Below are 21,378 nucleotides of genomic sequence, written 5' to 3'. Positions count from 1 at the left end.
TGCCTATTCCCTGCAGCTCCTTGGGTTTCATTCTCCCCTCCTAGGAGAAGACGGAACAGATGACCCAGAGGGCTCCATATTCTGACAGTTGGAGTTGGGGGTCAGGAAGCCACACGGACCGGTGTCTATTGTTTCTCCTTTCTGAGAAAGGAGTTCATGGAAGGAGTGGAGGGACAGGGTGAGAAGACCCCTGGGGGCATCTGGAAGGGAGGTGGGACAAGGCTAAGATGGCTGGCAAGGCCAGAGTTTATTTATTTTATAATGTTTTATTTATCGTCGAGACGGCGCAAGTGGGGGAGGGGTGGCGAGAGGGGGACAGAAGATCTGAGGCAGGCTCTGCGCTGACAGCAACGAGCCCGATGTGGGGCTTGAACTCAGGAATCACGAGATCATGACCTGAGCTGAAGTCGGACGTTCAACCGACTGAGCCACCCAGGCGCCCCGGGCAGGCTTACTTTAGGGTAGTGTAGGAAGGAACAGTAGCTTGCAGAGGCAGGAGGGCTCACAGAAGTCTTCCAGGGGTGGGGGTGGGAGCCCTTACACGAGTCAACAAGGTCTTTGATGAGGGGGTCGCCCACTGGGCTTCTGGGACTCGGTCCCACTGGAGACTTGGGAGCACGCCTGGGATCTGCCTGGCATTGGGGGGTGGGGAGAGCAATGAAGAACTGGGTATTTACCCCCAAGTCCTGCCCATCATTGGTTGAGGGCTGACCTGGGGAGCATACACTTCCTGGTAATTTGCAGCTGGCTTGCCAGAGAAGGCCCTTGGGAGAGAAGCAGATGCCGGAGGAAACCGTGGGTGTGTACAGGAGCTAGAAGGGCTGAGGAGATAGATAGGGTAAGGCATCTGCAATCTTCAGGACTGGTTCTATTGTCTCCATTGTACAGGTGAGGAAACAGAGGCTCAGAGAAGCCGAGTCACGTCCCAGCCAGAAACTGAGTTTCCAGTGGGCTGTGTTGCTTCCTGACAGCAGCAGGTCACTATGGAATGAGGGACACAGATGTTCAGGACATACCCTTGCATGATCCTTCTATGCCTCCGCTTCCGCATCTGTCCGATGGGATGATGCCTACCCGGTACTGACCTCACAGGGCAGCGTGTGAATTGGGAGCGAATTTACAGGACACTTAGCATCCATCACTGGGGTTCAAGAGCGTGTGATAGCACGGAAGCGGGGCAGGAGGGGCTCACCACCCGTTCAGGACCTCTCGGTCCCCAGATGTGTCCATCGTCCTGCTGTAGTGCCTTCAGGTCTGATTATCAGGGCCATGTGTTAGCTTCCGGGGACCCTGTTCAAATGAGTCTGTATCCCATGGCTCCAAGTATCATTAATCTATCGGCATAGATGGGAGGGTTGAATAAACTGGCTGTAACTAGAGCCCTCAGAGAATGGGACACAAGGTGGCTAAGTTTTGTTTGCTGGATTTTACTTTATTTATTTATTTGAGGTAGGTGACAGGAGAATTTCTGGAACAGGCTAAGACATTGGGCAGAGTGAGGTTTGGCTCAAGAGTGAGGTCCTGAGGGATCCAGGGTACCCAGAGCGTGTGTGGCTGGTTGGGGTGGGAGGTGGGGAGCCCCGCTCCTTAGGAGGCTGAGCTGAGGGACCTCCAGGGCCGGCCCGCCCTATGCCGGTTTTAATGAGCACCTAATGATCTTGTCCTGAAGGAGCCGTCTTCTCTTCCGGTTTTGCCTGCAGCGGGCCTGAGGCAGCCTCTGCGTCTCACATCGGCCTGAATCCCCTGAGAGCCTCCTCTCTGGCTGTGCTAACTTTTCTTCTCTCCCCACTCTTTCAGGAACCTTTTGGACAAAGACATGTTTTCCAAGTCCGACCCACGTAAGTCCTGCTCTGACAATAATAACAGTAACAACAACAGCAACGACATTCCGACCGATTGCGGCGGCCGACCCTGGAGCCCTTCCTGCGTGCTATGTGCCAGGCACCACTCCGGGGGCATCCAGGCTGTTTAGTGTTTTACTGATACTGTCTGGAGGAGAACTGGAGAGTCTGACCCTTCCCAGCCTGCAGGAACTGGTGAAGATTCAACACAACCAAGGGGGTTGGCAGGGATCGGGGTGTCTGAGGCCAGGAGTTCTTGGTCCCAGGGAAACCGGTACATTTTAGAGCCCCAACTGGCTGTGGTCTGGGGCGGGGAGGGGCGGGGAGGAGCGCTGATTTTGCAGTCCAGGGAGCTAGCCCTGAGCAATGCCAGTCAACTGTATGATCTCAGACAGGTCATTGGCCGCCTCTGAGCCGCAGTGTGCCCATCAGTGAGGTGGAGCTGGTGATGGTACAGGGCCTCATGAGACTGCCTTGGGGTCTGAAAGGATGCAGATGTCCTCTCCCGTCTCTGCGACTCAGTCCTCCATGTGCCCTCCATCACGTTCTGGCCTAACCTCCCCCAAAAGGGTGCCTCTCCCAGACACGCTTATGTTCTAGGCCCCTTCTCCAAGCTGACCGCCCCCACCCCGGCTCCAGACGTAAACGGTGCGACCCAGGTCAGAGTCTCCTGAGATGCCTCCCCCTCCAGAGCTGTCCCCATCCGGGGCCCCCACCTTCCTCTTGGCCTGGGGTCTTAACCCTGTTTTTCTCCTTTCCCCACAGTATGTGTCATGTATACTCAAGGGATGGAGAACAAGCAGTGGCGGGAGGTAGGTGGCCCCTTGCCCACCCTGGAAACATGGCCTGGCCCTCATTATGTGTCTGTTTGTCTAACTCTGGAGACATCCCACCCGATGTGTTTGGGAGCGCAGCATCTGAGCCCCTGGGAAGGATAGCAAGGCTTGAAGAGCATGGAGTTTTGTCCCTGCTATGGCAAGAAGAAACATGGTGGAGGGAAAAGTTCCTGCCCTCTGTGTGCCAGTCTGAGGGAGAGACAGCCCTGCCCTCAAGGAGCCCCAGTCTGAGGGGGGAGACACAGCCCTGACTCAGCAAACCCCATTCTGAAGGAGGAGACACAGCCCTGCCCTCAGGGAGTCCAGTGTGAGGGGGGAGACACAGACCTGCCCCCAAGCAGCCCCAGTCTGAGGGGGAGACACAGCCCTGCCCCCAGGGAGCCCCAGTCTGAGAGGGAGACACAGACCTGCCCCCAAGTAGCCCCAGTCTGAGAGGGAGACACAGACCTGCCCCCAAGCAGCCCCAGTCTGAGAGGGAGACACAGCCCTGCCCCCAGGGAGCCCCAGTCTGACGGGGGAGACACAGCCCTGACTCAGCAAACCCCATTCTGAAGGAGGAGACACAGCCCTGCCCTCAGGGAGTCCAGTGTGAGGGGGGAGACACAGACCTGCCCCCAAGCAGCCCCAGTCTGAGGGGGAGACACAGCCCTGCCCCCAGGGAGCCCCAGTCTGAGAGGGAGACACAGCCCTGCCCCCAGGGAGCCCCAGTCTGACGGAGACACAGCCCTGACTCAGCAAACCCCATTCTGAAGGAGGAGACACAGCCCTGCCCTCAGGGAGTCCAGTGTGAGGGGGGAGACACAGACCTGCCCCCAAGCAGCCCCAGTCTGAGGGGGAGACACAGCCCTGCCCCCAGGGAGCCCCAGTCTGAGAGGGAGACACAGACCTGCCCCCAAGTAGCCCCAGTCTGAGAGGGAGACACAGACCTGCCCCCAAGCAGCCCCAGTCTGAGAGGGAGACACAGCCCTGCCCCCAGGGAGCCCCAGTCTGAGGGGAAGACACAGCCCTGCCCCCAGGGAGCCCCAGTCTGAGGGGGAGACACAGCCCTGTCCCCAGGGAGCCCCAGTCTGCGGGGGAGACAGAGGGAATCCAGGCCCAATAAGAAAGAAAGATCTTGTGTGGTGGCCTAAGACGTGGATATAGCAGCTGGCGCCATGTCTCATCTACACCAGCCTTCCCTTGGTTTCTGACCAATGTGATCGTTCGGTTAGGTGATTCCCTTGCTTGGAAACCTTCAGTGACTCTTCTCTGCTTTGAATCAAGTCCCAACTCTTTAGTCTGCCTTCCAAGCTCTGCCAAGAACCTGGGGAGTCCCTCCTGGACGACAGGGCCAGAATGAGAATAGCCAGTAAAAGCCTCAGTAACTCAGACTTGATTAACAAACCTCCTTCCTTGTCGGGTTGGCCAGAGCGTCACCTGCCCTGCTTCCTACCCCTGCCCCCGTGTGGGGCAGGAGCACGTGGCCGAAGGGGGTGAATTTTATCCATAAAATGTGTGGGAAGTATTTCCACAGGGGCTGGGCTAAACTGTACCTTTTTCGCCCTCTCTGAGACCCTAAGCCAATTACAGTGTAAACCAGATTGCTGGGGGAACGTTTAGCCTACTTAAGTGAACTAATTACTTTTGAGGCCTTTTGGCCGAGCTTCACAGAAAGCAGCAATGTGTTAATGTCGTAGTGATTCATTCAGGAAAAGTCTGGACGGGCCTCTTCCTAAGGGCACTGCTCTGCTAGCGATTAATTACATTCAGTAATTGAGACGTGTCTCCATTTGGGTAAGGGTCCCTGACTGTCCACCTTGTATCGTTATCCCCTCACCCTCAGGTGGAGCAGAGGAAAGGTGGGAGGCCTTGGTGTCAGGTACCCCTGTGCTTTGTTCCTGGCTCCAGCCCTTTCTGGAGGCGGGATCTGGAGCAAGTTGCTTACCCTTTCTGTGCCTCAGTTTCTACATCTGTAATATGGGGATAACACCTACCTGGTAAGCCTGTGGTGAGAGCGGGTGAAACAAGATGGGGATGTAATGTGCCTGGTGGGTAGTCATTGCTCAGTAAATACCCTTGTATGGCATCATCCAGAGTGGTCAGGGCCACCCGGTCCCTCCCCCGTCGGTTAATATTTGCAACGGTAAGCATTCATGTGTCCCAGGCAACCTATCAGGTGCAGTGGGGAAAGAGGGAGATGGTCAAAAAAATAGAGCCTCACCAAAAGCTGGAACTATGGAGTTTGCAGCCTGGAAGGGGAGAGTCACATGTGTGAATAATCCTAACAGAGGAAACGGTGACAGAAAAAAGTATCAGTGGGAATAAAGTGGGAGTTCAGAGGACAGAGAGAGTTACAGCCAGGACACCATGTTTAGCTACAGCACTTTTTTTTATTTTTTAAAGATTTATTTATTTTTTGAGAGAGACAGCACAAACGGGGAAGGGGCAGAGAGAGAGAGATGGACAGAAGATCCGAAGTGGGCTCCGTGCTGATAGCACAGAGCTGGATGCAGGGCTCAAACTCATGAACTGCGAGATCATGACCTGGGCAGAAGTTGGATGCTCAACTGACTGAGCCACCCAGGCGCCCCTAGCGAAAGCACTTTGATGGCTCATTGGACTTTCATTTATTTAAAAAAATTATTTAAATGTTTGTTTATTTTTGAGAGAGTGTGAGCGGGGGAGGGGCAGAGAGCGAGGGAGACACAGAATCGGAAGCGGACTCCAAGCGCTGAGCTGTCAGCACAGAGCCTGATGTGGGGCTCAAACCCACGAACCGCGAGATCATGACCTGAGCCGAAGTCGGACGCCCAACCGGCTGAGCCACCCAGATTCCCCTAGCTAAAGCACTTTGCTAGCTCATTGGACTTTTAAAAATCCGGTGTGACTAAGCACAAGCCATCGGGCTAAGGGGTGCATGCCGTAGAGCAGAGGAGAACATGGGTCAGAAGGAACTTCCAGATCATCCGCTCCACCCCCTCATTCTATAGAGAGGGGCAGGCCTGGCCTCAGGTGGTGGAGGCAGGGTGCTAGGCCTGGAGGAGCAGGGTTTCACGGAAGCTGGGGGACACGGCACAAGGGCCCAGCAGCAAAGATGGCGGTAGAAGGGAAGGCACAGCGGGAGGCCAGAATGAGCAGGTCAGTCCAGGTCCTGGGCAGCTGGAGGAGCTAATAAGGGACTGTTTATAAAGGAGTCCTCAGGGTTTAGGAAAACCAGCGAGGGGTGACGAATCATGAGGCTGGCAACAGCAGAAAGCTGTTACTACTAAAGGCCTGAGGAGGTAAGGGGATGCAGAACCCCAGGGGGACTTCCTAGGAGGAGCGGGGGCCCCAGGCAACCTCACTCTCTTTCCACCCTCTGCTCTCCTGCCAGTGCCTCCCCGCCCCGGCCCCCAGTATCACCCCACTGGAAGACCTAGGGTAGGGGACTGTTGACGCAGTCCACACAGGTCTGCCTCCCGGGCACAGAGCAGGGTGACCAAGAGAGTGGATCCAGAGGGGCAAAGGGAGACAGTCCAGAATGGACAGCGAGCAGATGAGCGAGGCTGGCAAAGTACAGGAAGAGGCAACTCAGGGAGCTCATGGCGGTCAGGCTGGGGACAGCTGGGGCTACGGGGTCAGAATGTCAGAGCAGGAGGGTCCCTAGAGATCAAGGAGGCCGCCCCATGGACAATCAACACCATACCCAGCCTTCAGGGGTGATGGCGGCAGAGTTCAGCCAGCTGGGTACCCCTAGGACACAGGCTTCAAGCTATTGCTGGAGAAGGGGAGACGCACTCAGACATACTGAGGCCCTATTTCTTTGCCTAATTCTCTCTGTGACCCACAGAGGAAAGTATCAGGAATGGGAAATTTAAAGAAACATCCAGATCCATCTCTGAAGCTGCCTCCGGGATGGCAGACTGCTTTTGTTCATAAACAGGAACCGATTCCCACCTGTTAGTTCATTGCAAAACGTCTGTTAGTGGAACCTTGGCCGAGAGGTAATCATCCAGTGACCAGGAGGAGTCAAGGGCAGGCACAGCAGTCTCTCCAGGCAGGGTCCAGACCCCGGGTTCCCACAAGGCTGCGGAAGGATGAAAGCTGTTCTCTCAGCCCCTGGCTGCCGGGTTTCAGCTGATTCTAACCGTTTGGGTCATTTTAATGCCTTCTGAGAAAGCTCCATCTTCCAGAACCTAAATCTGTCAATGCATTTTATGAAAATTGACTCCAGATGTAATTTTAGCTGAGGAAATTGAGGACTACTTGCATCAGAGTTTGCCAGGGCCTTCTGGCTGTCCCAGGGAAGGCAGGATGACCAGGTAGGAAGGGTCCCAGAAACATTCTCACCGGGAGGAGGGACGTCATAGGGAGCGCCTCTTAGTTCCCCATTTAAAACGTGTGTGAGCAGGTGATCCCTGCCCCTCACTTGCCAGGCAGCTGTCCTGGCCAAGGGCCCCTTGGAGAGGAGGAGATGGTATTATAGAATCTTAGGGTGTCCCGCTGATCGAACCACACCGCCTGTGGGGCATGAGCTCTGGCGGCCACACCCACACATCCCTGCCAGAGCGCTATTTTTGAGCAACCTCAGTTCCTGGAACATTTCACACTGGCTGGGAATGACAGTTCATCTCTAAATGTCAACAAGCATGTGTGGATACCTACTGTGTGTCAGGGTAGATTGCTGGGGACACAAAGGGGCATGAGACAACTCTGTCTACAACCAGAGAAGCTCATTTTCTTAATTTTTTTTAAATGTTTATTTATTTTTGAAACAGAGAGAGACAGAGCATGAATGGGGGAGGGTCAGAGAGAGAGGGAGACACAGAATCTGAAGCAGGCTCCAGGCTCTGAGCTGTCAGCACAGAGCCCGACGCGGGGCTCGAACTCACGGATGGTGAGATCATGACCTGAGCCAAAGTCGGATGCTTAACCGACTGAGCCACCCAGGCGCCCCTCTTAATTGCTTTTTTTTTTTTAATTTTTTTTAATGTTTTTTATTCAGTTTTGAGAGACAGAGAGAGGCAGAACACTAGCGGGGGAGGGACAGAGAGAGGGAGACACAGAATCCGAAGCAGGCTCCAGGCTCTGAGCGGTCAGCACAGAGCCCAACGTGGGGCTCGAACCCACAAACCGTGAGATCATGACCTGAGCTGAAGTCAGGTGCTCAACTGAATGAGCCACCCAGGCGCCCCTCTTAATTTTTTTTTTAATGTTTATTTCTGAGACAGAGAGAGACAGAGCATGAGTGGGGGAGGGGCAGAGAGAGAGGGAGACACAGAATCCGAAGCAGGCTCCAGGCTCTGAGCTGTCAGCACAGAGCCCCGACATGGGGCTCGAACTCACAAACCGTGAGATCATGACCTGAGCCGAAGTCGGTCGCTCAACGGACTGAGCCACCCAGGCACCCCTAGAAGCCCATTTTCGATTCAGGAAGGTATAGCAATAATGACAGTAATAGCAATAAGAATGTTAACAGCAAACACATCTATAACAGTGCTGCACGGGGCACAGTTCTAAGTATTTAGCAACTAAATCCTCACAACAACCCCATGCAGCAGGTATTATTACTATTATTATTATTGGCCCATTTCACAGAGGAGGAAACTGAAGCACAGAGGTTAAATGTGAAAGTAACTTCTAGAACATGACGTTGTAAAAACTATAATAGTTATATATAAAGGGCAGAATTCCACTCATCCCAAATTCGACCCTCCTTAGATGCACACAATAAGTTGATTTTCTCTTCCACGTGCTCTTTCTCTCAGTATTTGAGGACAGCTCAATATTTTGGGCAGATTTAGAATGTGACCATTTCTATCCGTACTTCCTCTATCACTGTCTCGTGTCCCTTTTCCAGTCTGGCCACACTCCCTGGAACACGTGTCCATTCATCAGTGTTCTTCCCAGAGTGGGTGTCCTGCTGCATCCACTTAACTTATCTAGTCCAGAGCATCATGGGTGTGCTCCCTCCTCACTGGGGCTTGAACTAGACGGTCATGCTCCTGCCTCAGGTCCCTGATTCTGTGTCTGTTTCTGAGGGTCGTACATCTGTTGTGCTGTCTAGTATTTCACCGGCCTTTCTGGCAGGTGTTTCTGACTTATTTCACCCTGAGTGTGGGGCTTCTGTGTCTTTTTCACACGAACTGCTCTCCAGACAGGATTCCCCCAGCTCAGACTTCGCGATTGAATTTTTGAACCTCAGTGTGAGAGTTTACATTTATCTTCATTTATTCAGTAGATTTGTCATTTGATAGGTTCAGTCTGTTGTATGGCTGTGAAGATCATGTTGAATTACGATCGTGCATTCAGCATCTTGATTTGGTCAAGATCAAGGTCCTGGGTTGGCTGCCATTGCTGTCCACACGAACGATGCGGGGTTGAACGGGATAGAGCGTTGTGGTCCTCCCCTGGAGACCTTTTCCCAGATTGACCTCGTTTCTCTAGTTGCTTTTTGAGGTAGGCTGTTCAGCCACCAAGGATCTGCATAATCTGGTTATAATCCATCCCATGTTTCTAGATCTGTTTTCTAAGTGCTTCGTGAATAACAGTCCAGTGCCTAGTCAGACGAGGCTCTGAACTTGACGTCTGGAACCCTGCATTCCCATCTCCACTCTGAGATTTCTGACTATGTGACCTGGGCGAGATCTTTATCTTCTTAGTCTCAGCTTACTCATCTGTCAAATGGGGCCAGGAGTCTTTCTTCGAAGGACCAGCTAACATCACACTTGTGCAGATGCCTCGAAATATCAACTGCAGTGTGCCATTGCCCAACTTGAGCGCCCAGGCGCTCTGTCAGTGGAAACAGCTATATTTGGAGACCCTGTGGACTAAGTCCCCTCCTCAGCCTAGAACCCCAGGACCCAGTTGGCTCCAAGGAGTGAGGGCTTCCAGGAAGAGAAGGGCTTATAGGGAAACATGTCAACCTTGTATGGGAAGGGTCCTTCATCAGGAGGGGCTCTTCCAGGAAAGGGTGGACCCAGGGGGGCCTTCATCATGGTGTCGAGCCCAGACAGCATTGCAGCATCCTACACTGGCAACTCCCTGCCCCGCTGGTGCCTTTGTTCCCTTGGTGTTTGTCCGGGGGTGTCTCCTCTTAGTCTGCCCACAAAACCCTGATTCTCTAAGTGGTGGCCTGTCTGGCTCCTGCCCCCTTGCACAGCCCCATCATCTTCTCTGGCTCTGGCCTTGAAGGTCATCCCCTTGCTCACCCCTGGCAGCCAGCACTTTTTCTCTCCCCTTTAGCTCCTTCTGAACAGAAAGGGGCTTTTTTTCCTGGTTCCAATGGCTCTTAAAATCACGGTTCAGGAATTCACCTGTTTCCCAAGCCTCTGAAACAAAACATCAGCCTTTTTTTTTTTAACATAGTGGGTTTTTTTTTTTTTTTAAGTTTATGTATTTATTTTGAGAGAGAGAGAGAGAGAGAGAGTGCCAGGGAGGGGCAGGGAGAGAAGAGGGGAGAGAGGGAGAGGGAGGGGAAGAGAGAGAGAGAATGGCAGGGAGAGAGGAGGAGAGAGAGAGAGAGAGAGAGAGAGAGAGAGAGAGAATCCCAAGCAGTCTCCGTACTGTCAGCACAGAGCCCGATGCGGGGCTCAAACTCACGAACTGTGAGATCATGACCTGAGCTGAAATCAAGAGTCGGATTTTGACTTCACCAACTGAGCCACCCAGGTGCCCCAAAGCATCATCAACTTCTTAGCCTGGAGTCAGAGCCTCTCCCACTCGGACTACCCTAAAAAATGGCTGTAAGAGAGGAACTGCCACTGAGGGAGCCCCTGCCGTGTGCTCTGCTGGCTCACCTCTAATGCTGCAACCACCCGTGAGGAGATCCTATCGGCCCACGTCCCTGATGGGAAACTGAGGCTGGAAAAGTCGAAGTGACTCGTGCAAGGCCACTCTGTTAATCGGTGCAGGCTTGGGATTCAAATGTGCTGTGAAGCCACCTAACCCCGGGTATCTGTCCACAGCTGTCAGGCCTTTGGGGCAGGTGCCAGCAGCCTCCCACAGTCAGAGGTGGGTGCAGGCACAGCTCTGCTTCCACACAACCTCGACACCGGAGCCTACGCAACCATGAAAGCAGGACTCGGGCTGATTTCTGCCACATGCACCAGCATGCTAAGGGGAACCATATGGATTTGCAGTTTGAAAATCTGAAAAGAAAAAAAAAAAGTTGGCAATTTCATATAGTCTAATGGTTACGTGACACTCTAATCTAATATTAGCATGCGGCCCCCTGTTCACCTGCTTGTCCTTATAAGCTCAGTGAGGTTCCAGGACCTGCTTTTGCCTGAAAGGTTCACTGGAGGCAGGCGGAGAGACGACGCTCCAGCACTGGTGAGGGTCGGGCAGCCTCCGCTGGCAGGCGAGCCCGGAGGGTGTCAGAAGCCCAGGCCCACCCCCAAGGCGTGAGGTCCCTGCCGTGTTCCTACAAGCGCTTGTGAGCGCTTGTGCGGCACTGCAAACCATTCATGTGTCTCTCCACACCTTCCCGTTGGCTCTGAAAAATGACTGCCAACTTCCCTTTGTTAATAGGGTCCTCTGGTGCCTGGGAGATCCTGTATCTGAGGTGAGGCCTCCTAGTTAGGGCTTCTCAAATGTAACCTCCACTCCTGGGATGGATGAAACGCACTCAAAAAAAAAATAATTTCACGGGCACCTGGGTGGCTCAGTCAGTTAAGCATCTGGCTTTGGCTCAAGCCATGATCTCATGGTTCGTGAGTTCGAGCCCCACATCGGGCTCTCTGCTGTCAGCACAGAGCCTGCTTGGGATCCTCTGTCCACCTGTCTCTGTCCCTCCTCGGCTCGCTTTCTCTCTCTCTCTCTCTCTCTCAAAATAAATACATTAATTTAAAAACTTAAAAAAAAATTTAGGGGCGCCTGGGTGGCTCAGCCAGTTAAGCGTCCAACTCTTGGTTTTGGCTCAGGTCATAATCTCGTGGTCGTGAGATCCAGCCCCACGTTGGGCTCTGGGCTGGGCGCAGAGCCTGTTTAATAAGTCTCTCTCCTTCTCCCTCTCCCCTCCCCTGCTTGGGGAGCACTCTCTCCCAAAAAATAATAATAATTTTAAATAACGTATTATTGACAGGAGAACAAAAGCCAAGCTGTTTGACTCCAAGCTTTTCCCACCCTACCTCACAGCATGTTACCCGCCTTCTTCCATAGCTCCGTCCCTCCTCTTGCATCCAGACATTCAGAGCACCCTCCCCACCCACCCCCACCCCCAGTCTGGCGTACTTCCCACCCTCCTGCTGTTCCTCCAAAGGAAATCCTCCAGCCACGCCCATGCCTTTATGCAACTCTGGTCCACCTTTGGCTCTCTCTGAGCTCCCCAGGCACCCCTATCCCAGCAGCCAAGATTGCACCCCAGCAACTCTGATTGTTTAAAGTACTCAAAGAATCAGCCAAGATGTATGGAAAATCTGCTATGTCACAGCAGGCCTCCTTTAAGAAGTGCCTGGCGTGTGCCCAGCATCACATCTTATACTTGTCCTTAATCCTCATAATGACTCTGCAGGCAGGTACAGATTATCTCCAGACTTCAAAGAGGTGACAGAATTTAGCCCAGGTGACGTGGCTAGGAAACCAGGGCTCTGTCCCTGCGGAACCACAGAGGAAGATGGTGTCATGGGCAGTTCTTGGGTTTGTGTCAGGACCTTGGTACTTAGAGCTGTGTGGCCTTGTCCTAGACGCTTATTCTCTTTGGGCCTCAGTTTTCTTAACTGTGAGATGGACAATTTACTCGTTGGATTATCTAAGGATTAGAGAGAACATAAAGTAAGCTGGAGGAGTCACATGAGCCCTTGGTCAAAGGTAGCTCTTGTTATAGTATCACTGATGGGCTCTGGGTGTCAGGCAATGTACCAGGCAGTTTAGGTGCTTTATCTCAGGTAACCCATTCTATAGATAGCAGTGGGGAGGCCAAGAGAAGGGAAATGACTCGAGTAAGGGACTGTGATATCATCCAGGGCGCAAAGCAGTAGCTGTGAGGTTCCTGCCCTCAGAGACCGTTTACGGAGCTGGGGAGACCAGACAGACGTGGAAGGACTTAAAAGCCTTGTGTTCTTCATCTCGATGGGAGCATTGGAGCAGATCCTCTCAGAGGCCCCAAGTTCCAGACCACAACTAGGCCAGGATCCACCCAAGTAGTTTGGGCGTGAGTTCTCAGTGCTTCACAGCAGGGAGAGATCCAGGAGGGCTGGGAAGGCTTCTAGGGGGAGGTGGCACCAGGCCTGGGACTGAAAGATAGTGGAAAGAAGAAAGAGCATTCCAGGAAGGGGGTTTGCCTTTAGCAAAGCCTGGTGGTGGGAATGTCCCGTGTGTTTGTGAACTAGCCTCGGTCTGGCTGTGGCCCAGGCTGTGTTAGAGAGAGGTGAGAGATGAGCTGAGGAAGGGAGGGCAGTGCCCCATTGGGAACCCTGTTGGGAGTACAAGGTCTGATCAGTTTCCAAAGAGTCAGCAGTCAGTGAAAAACCATTTATTGATTGAGCACCTACTATATGCCACACACTGGTCCAGGCACATGGTGGAGAAGAAGACAGGCAGAGTCCTTACTCTGGAGAGGCTTAGTGTCATCAGCAAAGAAACTGGACAATTTCAGGTATTGATTGATAAGTGCTGTGAAAAAGATAAAACAGCATAATGAGAGAGTGACCAGGGAGGAGGGGACTGCTTTTGTTAGGGGGCCAAGGGAGTCCTTTCTGCTGACTTGAATCGAGTGCTAAGTGTTGCCATGCATAAGTCTGGGAGGGAGTGTTCTAGGTAGGGGGTACAGCAGGTGCAAAGGCCCTGAGGTAGGAACAAACTCACTGCACTCAAAGGACAAAAAGAAGGCCAGTATAGTTTGAGTGCTGTGAACAATGAAGACAGTGGGCGGTATGGTTGCAGAGGTCTACAGGGGCAAGTCCTATAGGGCTTTATAGGCCATGTAGGAGTTCAGACACTGCTCTGAGTGTGAAGGGAAGCTCTTTGAGGGTTTTGAGCAGGATAGTGATGCAGCCCCATTTATGTTTCAGAAAGACAGCTCTGGCCACTGTGTGCAGAGCAGATTGTGGGGGAAAGGACAGAGACAGGAAGACAGTTTTCAGTCTTGTGGAGTACAGGGATGAGACGGGAGTGGGCAAGGGCAGTGGGGATCCAGTTTGTCCGATGGTCAAGAGTTTAAATGTGAAATGAAATGACCCTTTGCCACCATGCTGTGAGCCCAATTTGGGATGTCTGATGACCAGCGTGGGACCTGGTCCCAGTCACATGACATAGACCTTTATCAAAAGATTTAAAGTAATGAATGGTCATTATTACTGCTAAGCCCTAAAGCAGGAGACAAGCCTCTCTAGGAGCTGGACTCCAAGGCAAGCATGGGGTTGGCTTTCTAGACTCTCCCGTTTTTTGCTTTGTTTTTGTTTTGTTTTAATGTTTTTATTTATTTTTTAGTGCAAGTAAGGGAGGGGCAGAGAGAGAGGGAGACAGAGGATCCAAAGCAGGCTCTGCACTGACAGCAGAGAGCCCAATGTGGGGCTCGAACTCATGAACCATGAGATCATGACCTGAGCCAAAGTTGGACACTTAACTGAATGAGTCACCCAGGTCCCCCTGGACTCATTTTTGCAGAGAGGAGTCTGCCTCTGCAAAGAAAGGTCCCTCTTGAGCCTCGGGTCCCGTGGGCAACCTTTAATGGCCTTTGCTCTTGTCACGCAGCTGAATTTTCAGGGCCCTCACTTGCCATCAGTGGGAGCAGGCAGTCTGGGACGAAAACCTGCCTTTGGGGACTAGATGGGTCATGGGCACTGCTCACTGTCTCAGGGTTAGGGCTTTAGAACCTGCTTTGGCACAGCAAGGTACTGTCACCGTGTCCCTTAAAATCCTGATTCTGTCACTTCCCTGAAAGTCTCTGAGTTTTAGTTTTTTCCATCAGTAAATGGGATCCTGATGCCTGCTGGTTGGGTTGTGGTGTGGACGTAATGACTGAATCGCTCATCACAGTCCCTGGCTGTGCTCAATACTTGTAAATATTATTATGCAATACTGTTAGACAAAGCTGGGTGGAGGGTCTGCCCCCTGTCCTGCTGCTCCCTCAGTAGGAGGTCGAATGACATTCCTGTGGCCTGTGCGGTTTCTACATCAGCAGCACCCCGTTATCCCCCTTGGCCCTCAGCACACCCCAGATGAGGGGGCAGAGGCACAGAGGGGTCCCCGTTTCGCCCAGTGACTCAGCCAGAGAGTGGTGGAGCTGAGGTGTGAGGTGGTCTTCTGAGTCCTCCCATCTGGCCAGGCCTCTGTCAGAGTGGGCTTTTCGAACTTCAGGGTTTGATGTGAATTTGTGCGTGGCTCCTGCCTCCCCTTCCCCTGCTCAGCCAGAGACGTTTTGTTAGTTCCGTGTAATACGGTAGACAGGAGCCCAAGATTTCACTTGAAGAGAGTTTGCTTTCTAACTCTGGGGGTTGCTAAACCCTGAGGTTCTAGTCCAGATCTTTTGGCGGCCGAGAAACCTATTTACTCTTCAGTGTCAATGTCCCGGTGCATTTTACAGTTGTGGTGGAACTGTTGAGAGTGTGGGCTCCGAAGTCAGGGTGACTGGGTCCAAATCCGGGCCACCACCTTCCCAGCTGGGGCTCTTAGGCAAGTGCCTCGGTGCACAAGCCTGCTGTGAGGATGAAAGGAGCTAATTCATGTAAAGCGCCTGGCAAGAGAAAATGCTCAATAACGGCTCCTTAGAAGTCCTGAAGGGAGGAACCCCTGCTTCACCTGCAGGAAAGAACGATTGATGGTATCATTTTAGACACCCTGATGCCATTTGGCAGGAGCTATAGGGTGCTCTAGGGGACAGGTGCCTTTAGGGCGGGGCTTGCTGAGGGCCCTCCCCCCACAGGCTGCAGCCAGACCCGGGGCTTCCTGCCCAGGCAAGACCAGGGCGCAGGCTGGTGGAGAGTGTTTTGCCAGCAGCTTGGCAGCTAGGCTCATTGGTAAAAGGGCCATTCCCTCCAGGACCTGGGACTTTTTAACAGATTATCTGGAACAGTGGCTAATTAGGAACTAAGCCTTTTGTCAGGAAGTCTTTCATTATGAGCTTGGCTGATGCTGGTGTCTGGGGCCAGAGAGGGAAACTTCTCCGTCCAGGCCTGGGCAACGGGGAAGGCCTTTGGAGCCTCGGGTCTCCTCGCTCACCTCTGCCCTTCCACACCCAGAGGCCTTAACAGAACAGGAAGTGATCTGGAAGGCCATCAGGCCACAGAAGTTTCACTCTGTAGTTTAGGCAAGCCCCTTCCTCTCTTGGGGCCTGGTTTTCCTCAAGAGGGTGGCCACAGAATCCTGGACTCCTCCAGTGAGGGAACCTCAGAGAGCTTTCCAGACTGAAGATGATGTGGGCCTGGCATGGAACCAGGTCCTTTGTGCTCCTGCTGGAAACCCAGGCCCTCCTTCCTCGTGCCCAGACCTCAGGCCATTCTTTTCTCCAGCCCCGGGCACCCGCTCGGGCCCCATTCCCAGCACCGAGCACACCCCTTTTTCCGATTTCTATTTGAGTCAGAGAGCTTTCTGGCCTCTAATTTTAATCCCGGTGAACATGATTCATGAGGGGCCGGGGCTGGGCTCTGCCACAGGGCTTTTAGAATCCCCAATTAAGGAGCCATCAATTATATATGAAAATTATAGGGGAGCTCCGACTGGGAAAGGGTGGGCAGCTTCGAGGTGGAGAGCCGTCTGTCAGCTCTGGCCTCCTTCTGTCCCGGCCAGCACAGCCACTGGGGGCTTTGCAGCTGGGGGAGGTCTCCGGAGCTCCATCCAGCTGTAATTTGTAAAAAGGCAAGGGCTGCTTAAATCCGGGGCTGTGAAGATTGTTCAGGCTTGCAGAACCACCCACTCATTACTGAGGCAGGGGACCGCGGTAAACACCATGGGACACAGTGGCTCCATCACTCCTGGGAGCCCTGGTCCTCCCTCTCCACCGCTGGGTGCCTCTGGGAGGTCCTTCTGGCCTCCTGGAGCCCCGTTCTCTCATCTGTAAAATGGGGGTGACAATCATAATGTCTCCATGGGGTCACTGGTGGGGGGGGGAGTTAAATGAGATCACGGAAGTGATTTGAAGATGAGGAGTCACGATGCAAAGCAAGAGGAGGAGGAGGATTTGATGGAAGGAAGACCTGAGAGAAACCTGAGAGAGGAGGTGTTGACAGGCTTCTGGGAGGACAGGGCACTGCTCCAGGCTGGAGCTGACCTGACCTGGGCTCTGGTCACAGCCTTTTGCCTCATTAGCTGTGTGACCTCTGTCAGAGCACACCGCCCGCTTCTCTGCCTGTCTTTTCTCATTGGTTGAGAGGATTTGGTTCCTTCCAGCTCTAAAATCTTCAGCTTCCAGGTCAACTTGTTTATCAACAAATGTTTATGGAAATCATAGGAGGGACCAGGAGTATGTGGGTGGGGGGTGGGGTGTAGTCTGTGGGAGTTGGGAAGTGTGGGTAGGAGGTGAGCAGAAGAATAGGTCGGGGACACTCACCTGGGCCATGTGACCTAGAGCCCCCCAACCCACAGGAAGAGTCAACAAGGTGGAAGAGAGAGCAAGCATTAAAGGAGTCGAGAGGTTCTGCTGAAGGTAGGAAAATAAGAGGAGTAAAGGCTGGATAGGACACAGTCCAAGCCCCATTCACAGTATTAACCTCTTATTGGTTAGTGACTATATCAATTCCTTATTTTTTTTTTAATTTTTTTTTTAACGTTTATTTATTTTTGAGACAGAGAGAGACAGAGCATGAACGGGGGAGGGTCAGAGAGAGGGAGAGACAGAATCCGAAACAGGCTCCAGGCTCCGAGCTGTCAGCACAGAGCCCAACGCGGGGCTCGAACTCACGGACCGCGAGATCGTGACCTGAGCCGAAGTCGGACGCTTAGCCGACTGAGCCACCCAGGCGCCCCTATCAATTCCTTATTGATTTGGAGCACAGACTGCCGGGGTTCGAATCCTGTGTCTTCTACCCACCAGTTGTACGACCTTGGGCATCTGTAAGATGGAGATAATAGTAAGGGAGACAAAATGTGGAAAACACCTAGCGCCCGACTGACTTTAGGGCTACATGAGGGTTATTGTCAGTACTGAAGGTCAACTGTGCAGCAGACCTTCTAGGTAAGGCTTCATGCACATTCCCTTCTGTCCTTCCCTTGGAGAAGGAATGAGTTGCTGTCTTAGCAGTGGGGAAATGCACCCTCTGAGGGGCGATTCTAGGTAGTCTCCTGTAAATAATAAGAAACAGAACTCTGGCCAGTGGGTGTCCTAAACCCATGGCCTGGCTACCTCTGTACCCCACCGTGGCTCCATAGCCCTAGCCCCCAGTGCCCCCCAACCATGGGCATTTGCAGGGGTTTGCAGGTGGTTTGTGAGGAAGGAGGGACCAGACTTTAGAAATCTAGAAGCAACAGAGAAAAGAGCCTCTTCCCAGGCTGCCTTGCTTTGTACCTCCTAGCTTGGTAGTCCGTGTGTCTGAGCAGGGTTAGCGAGGGTCAAGAACTCTCCTCCCCTCCCCATCCTCACTAAGCAGCCTCCTAGCCCGAGGGGTTCTTCTGCCTTGCCTTCCCAGCCAGCGGCAGGAGAGCGAATTTTCTTCTCCAGGCCCCGGTCTCTAAGCAAACCTTTCTCGTTCTACTGCCTTTTTTTTTTCTAGCAAAGGCCTTGGCATTTAAGTTTGTGGGATGCCCACGGGGAGGCCAGAGCCTAGAACTTAACAGAGTAGCTGCTGGGTAAGAGCAAAGGGGCAGCCCTGCATTTCTCCATCAGCCTTGCCCGCGTGTGGAACATGTCTGGAGAGAAACCGCTCAGAGCCCGGGCCTCTCGGGCGTGGAAGGTGAGGAGGCAGTGTTAGCAGTTAGGGCTGGCAACAGCTCAGAGAAGAGGCTGAGTTCAGAGACTCGGGAGGTACACACTTCCTGGGTGACTGGGCCAGGCTTTGGGATTTAGGAAGGACCAGAGTGTGGAATCACTAATTTACAGAGCTCATTTTATGTCCCAGGGTGCCTTCTAAGTACATTACATAAACCATATCGTGTAAGCCTCCGACAGCCCTACAATGTGCGGCTAAGTTGTCATTTTGCAGAAGAGTAAACCAAAACACAATGGGGCAAAGGGATTTCTTCTAGGTCACACAGCCACTGAGGAGCAAAGCCAGATTTGGACCCAGGAAGCCTGGCTCCAGACTCTGCTCTATTTACTTCGTTTATTTGCTGCCTCACTTCCTGCCATGTGTGGGAAACCCTAAGATCTGTCTTCAAAGGTAGAATCAGAGGTTCTTAAAGCTTTCTGAAGACATGCTTTCCCTTTAGGAAACTAATGAAAACCACAGCTCCTCTACCCAGAAAACGCAGACATGTACAGACAGACATTTGCTTTCAATTTCAGGGTGTCACAAACCCACTTAGAGCTGACTAAAAGCCTCAAACTGTGTCTCTAATCTGGTAGGTGTTCTTCCCCACCTGGGCCTCATTCTGGCAACTGTGCGGATGGGGCCAGGATGGCCACTTTCTGCCAAGTGGAGGAGGCTGGGGTGGGAGCCCTGATCCCCGAGAGTTCCCACAGGGGTCCTTAGGTGGGACCACAGTGCTGAGCCCCTGCATCCCAGAAGGCTGTCATCCCAGCTGCATGGGTGGGAGTCGCGTCCTTTGTTGGTGACATGAGTGTTAACACAGTGTTTCAGCAGAAGGAATGGGGTGGGGACTTGGTTTATGTTCAGTTGAGTTGGAAATTGTATGTGTATGAAGGTGTTTGTGAGAGAGAAACTAGATCAGTCAGGGCAGCAGCAGGAGAGAGAGTTTACTCGGTTCGTTGAACTCAAGAGAGAGAGGTAATGGGTTTCTTTCAAAGGTATGGGTGAGGTTGAGGAAACCCATAAGGGTAGGGCAGCACCCAGGGCCCAGCCACAGCAGAGAGCTGTTCTCACCGCAGGCTTGAGGGGTAGTGAGAGGAGATTGAGAGGCAGAGCATGGTTGGGGGGTGGGGGGTGAGGTGGGGAGCAGCCCCTCCCAGAACTGTGGTGCAGAGGCTGGGCCAGAGTGGGAAGAAATAACCCCATGTCTCTCTCCACCTATGTCCCATCTGCTAGGGCCTCCCATTGGCCAAACCCAACTGAAATCCACAGGGCAAGGGAACTAGGGCAATGGGCTTCAAAAGGGAAAGGATCCCCTGGAGTGTAGAGCAGGACAGAGAAGGAGCTGGGTGGGGTGGGGTGGGGTCGGGTGGGGGCAGCAGAGAATAAGCCACCAAATCAGTCCACGCCTAACTGCCAGCCCTATGCCCCCCTGGAGGTCAGGAGGCCCAGGTCTTGACAGAAGATCACCCCCTCCTGGCCTCATAGCTGGCTGTAGAACGGAAAGACCTTACTTGCCTGACCGGGGTTCTCAATCCCAGCCTTGCAGTGGCCCTTGCAGTTTGCTGGGACAGCTGCCCACCCGCCCCCGTAACTCTCAACTTCTGTGTGTAGCAGAGCCCCGGGGAGCCATTTAATTTAGTTCTCAAAGAAGGTTTAAGTCTGCCTTCCCTTTGAGGGTCTCACTGGAACTGATGATATGTAATTAATGCTGCTTAATTGATATTCTTGGGGCTTAGTCATAGAGGTTTTAGGAGCCCTTGGGAGCATCTTTTGTGGCATGTCAGGAGCTTTTCCCGCTGGGTTTTGTTGCCAGGGACAAGAAGTGAGCTTTTCAGAGGGCACATACCCTAATTTCCAGGTTTCTTACTTGTTTGTACTTTCTCTTTCTTTCTCCCTTACTGGGAGACTATTCCAGGCTTTGGGGCCCACGGAGGTCCCCCTCACCTTTCTTTCAGATCACTCAGCCCCTTCCCCAGTTTCACACCGTGCCCTACCCAGTCCACACTTGCCCTTGTCTCATTGGGAACAGTTCTCCAAGACCCTCTGCATGAGAATCACTTGGTAAAACCAAGATTTCAAGGTTTGCCTTCAGCTTTGCTCATCAGAGAAATCCCATGTCCACTGGTGTTTGGGGGCCTGTGCCCCAGGTTGTGAGCAATGTGAGATACTGCCTGCCATCTGCAGAGCCTGGAGTGTAGACAGAGGAGTTCAGAATGGACCGAGGGAGGGACAGGGAGCTGGAAGAGTGTTCAGGGCTGGGTTGGCTCTGATTATGGTTGGCGAGGGGTTAACCCATTCTTCCCTTCTCCCCCAAGCAGGATTTGCCATATGTCATTCAGACTGTATGCATTGGGGCACCTGGGTGGCTTAGTCAGTTAAGCGTCCGACTTCGGTTCACGGTTCGTGGGTTCAAGCCCCATATCGGCCTCTGTGCAGACAGCTTGGAGCCTGGAGCCTGCTTTGGATTCTGTGTCTCCCTCCCTCTTTCTCTGCCCCTCCCCCACGCTTGCTCGCGCTGTCTCTCTCTCTCTCAAAAATGAATAAACATTTTTAAAAAGTTAAAAAAAAAAAAAGACTATATGCTTTCATGTGATTCCCACTGCTCGGTGCTAATACCTCATCTGTCCAAGTCCCTTGTGGCTTGGAAACAGTAATTCTGTGTGGAAGGAAATACAACCAAATTGATTTTTTTTTTATACATCAGTTAGGTTGTTTCCTAGTGTCATTAATAGGTGTGTAAATTGGGCCTGGCAGAGACCTGGTTGCTTCTTGGATGTTCAAAACCCAAGTTTTCCCTTTTTTCCCCCCTTTGTTATTAGCCAAAGTAATGAAGGCTATAAAACATCTTTAGTAAATCCCTGGGTTGTAGATTTCACAGTTGTTTGTGACTGGCATATG

At 52.7% G+C, this 21,378-nt stretch overlaps 1 protein-coding gene across 2 annotated transcripts in view; it reads left to right on the top strand.

Annotated features, from left to right (window-relative positions):
- The window catches only part of CPNE5 (copine 5), a 93,257-nt gene that overhangs the window by 13,320 nt on the left and 58,559 nt on the right, over nt 1–21,378 (top strand). For both annotated transcript variants that reach the window (XM_042938589.1, XM_042938588.1), the window contains exons 2-3: nt 1,798–1,838; nt 2,607–2,653. In XM_042938589.1, the coding sequence (XP_042794523.1) occupies nt 1,798–1,838; nt 2,607–2,653 (88 nt within the window). The remainder of the gene's footprint in view (nt 1–1,797; nt 1,839–2,606; nt 2,654–21,378) is intronic.

The sequence above is a fragment of the Panthera leo genome, chromosome B2 (assembly GCF_018350215.1).
Source record: "Panthera leo isolate Ple1 chromosome B2, P.leo_Ple1_pat1.1, whole genome shotgun sequence".
Taxonomy (NCBI): domain Eukaryota; kingdom Metazoa; phylum Chordata; class Mammalia; order Carnivora; family Felidae; genus Panthera; species Panthera leo.
Note: the sequence above shows the minus strand (reverse complement) of the source record. Positions and strands in the feature narration are given on the sequence as shown.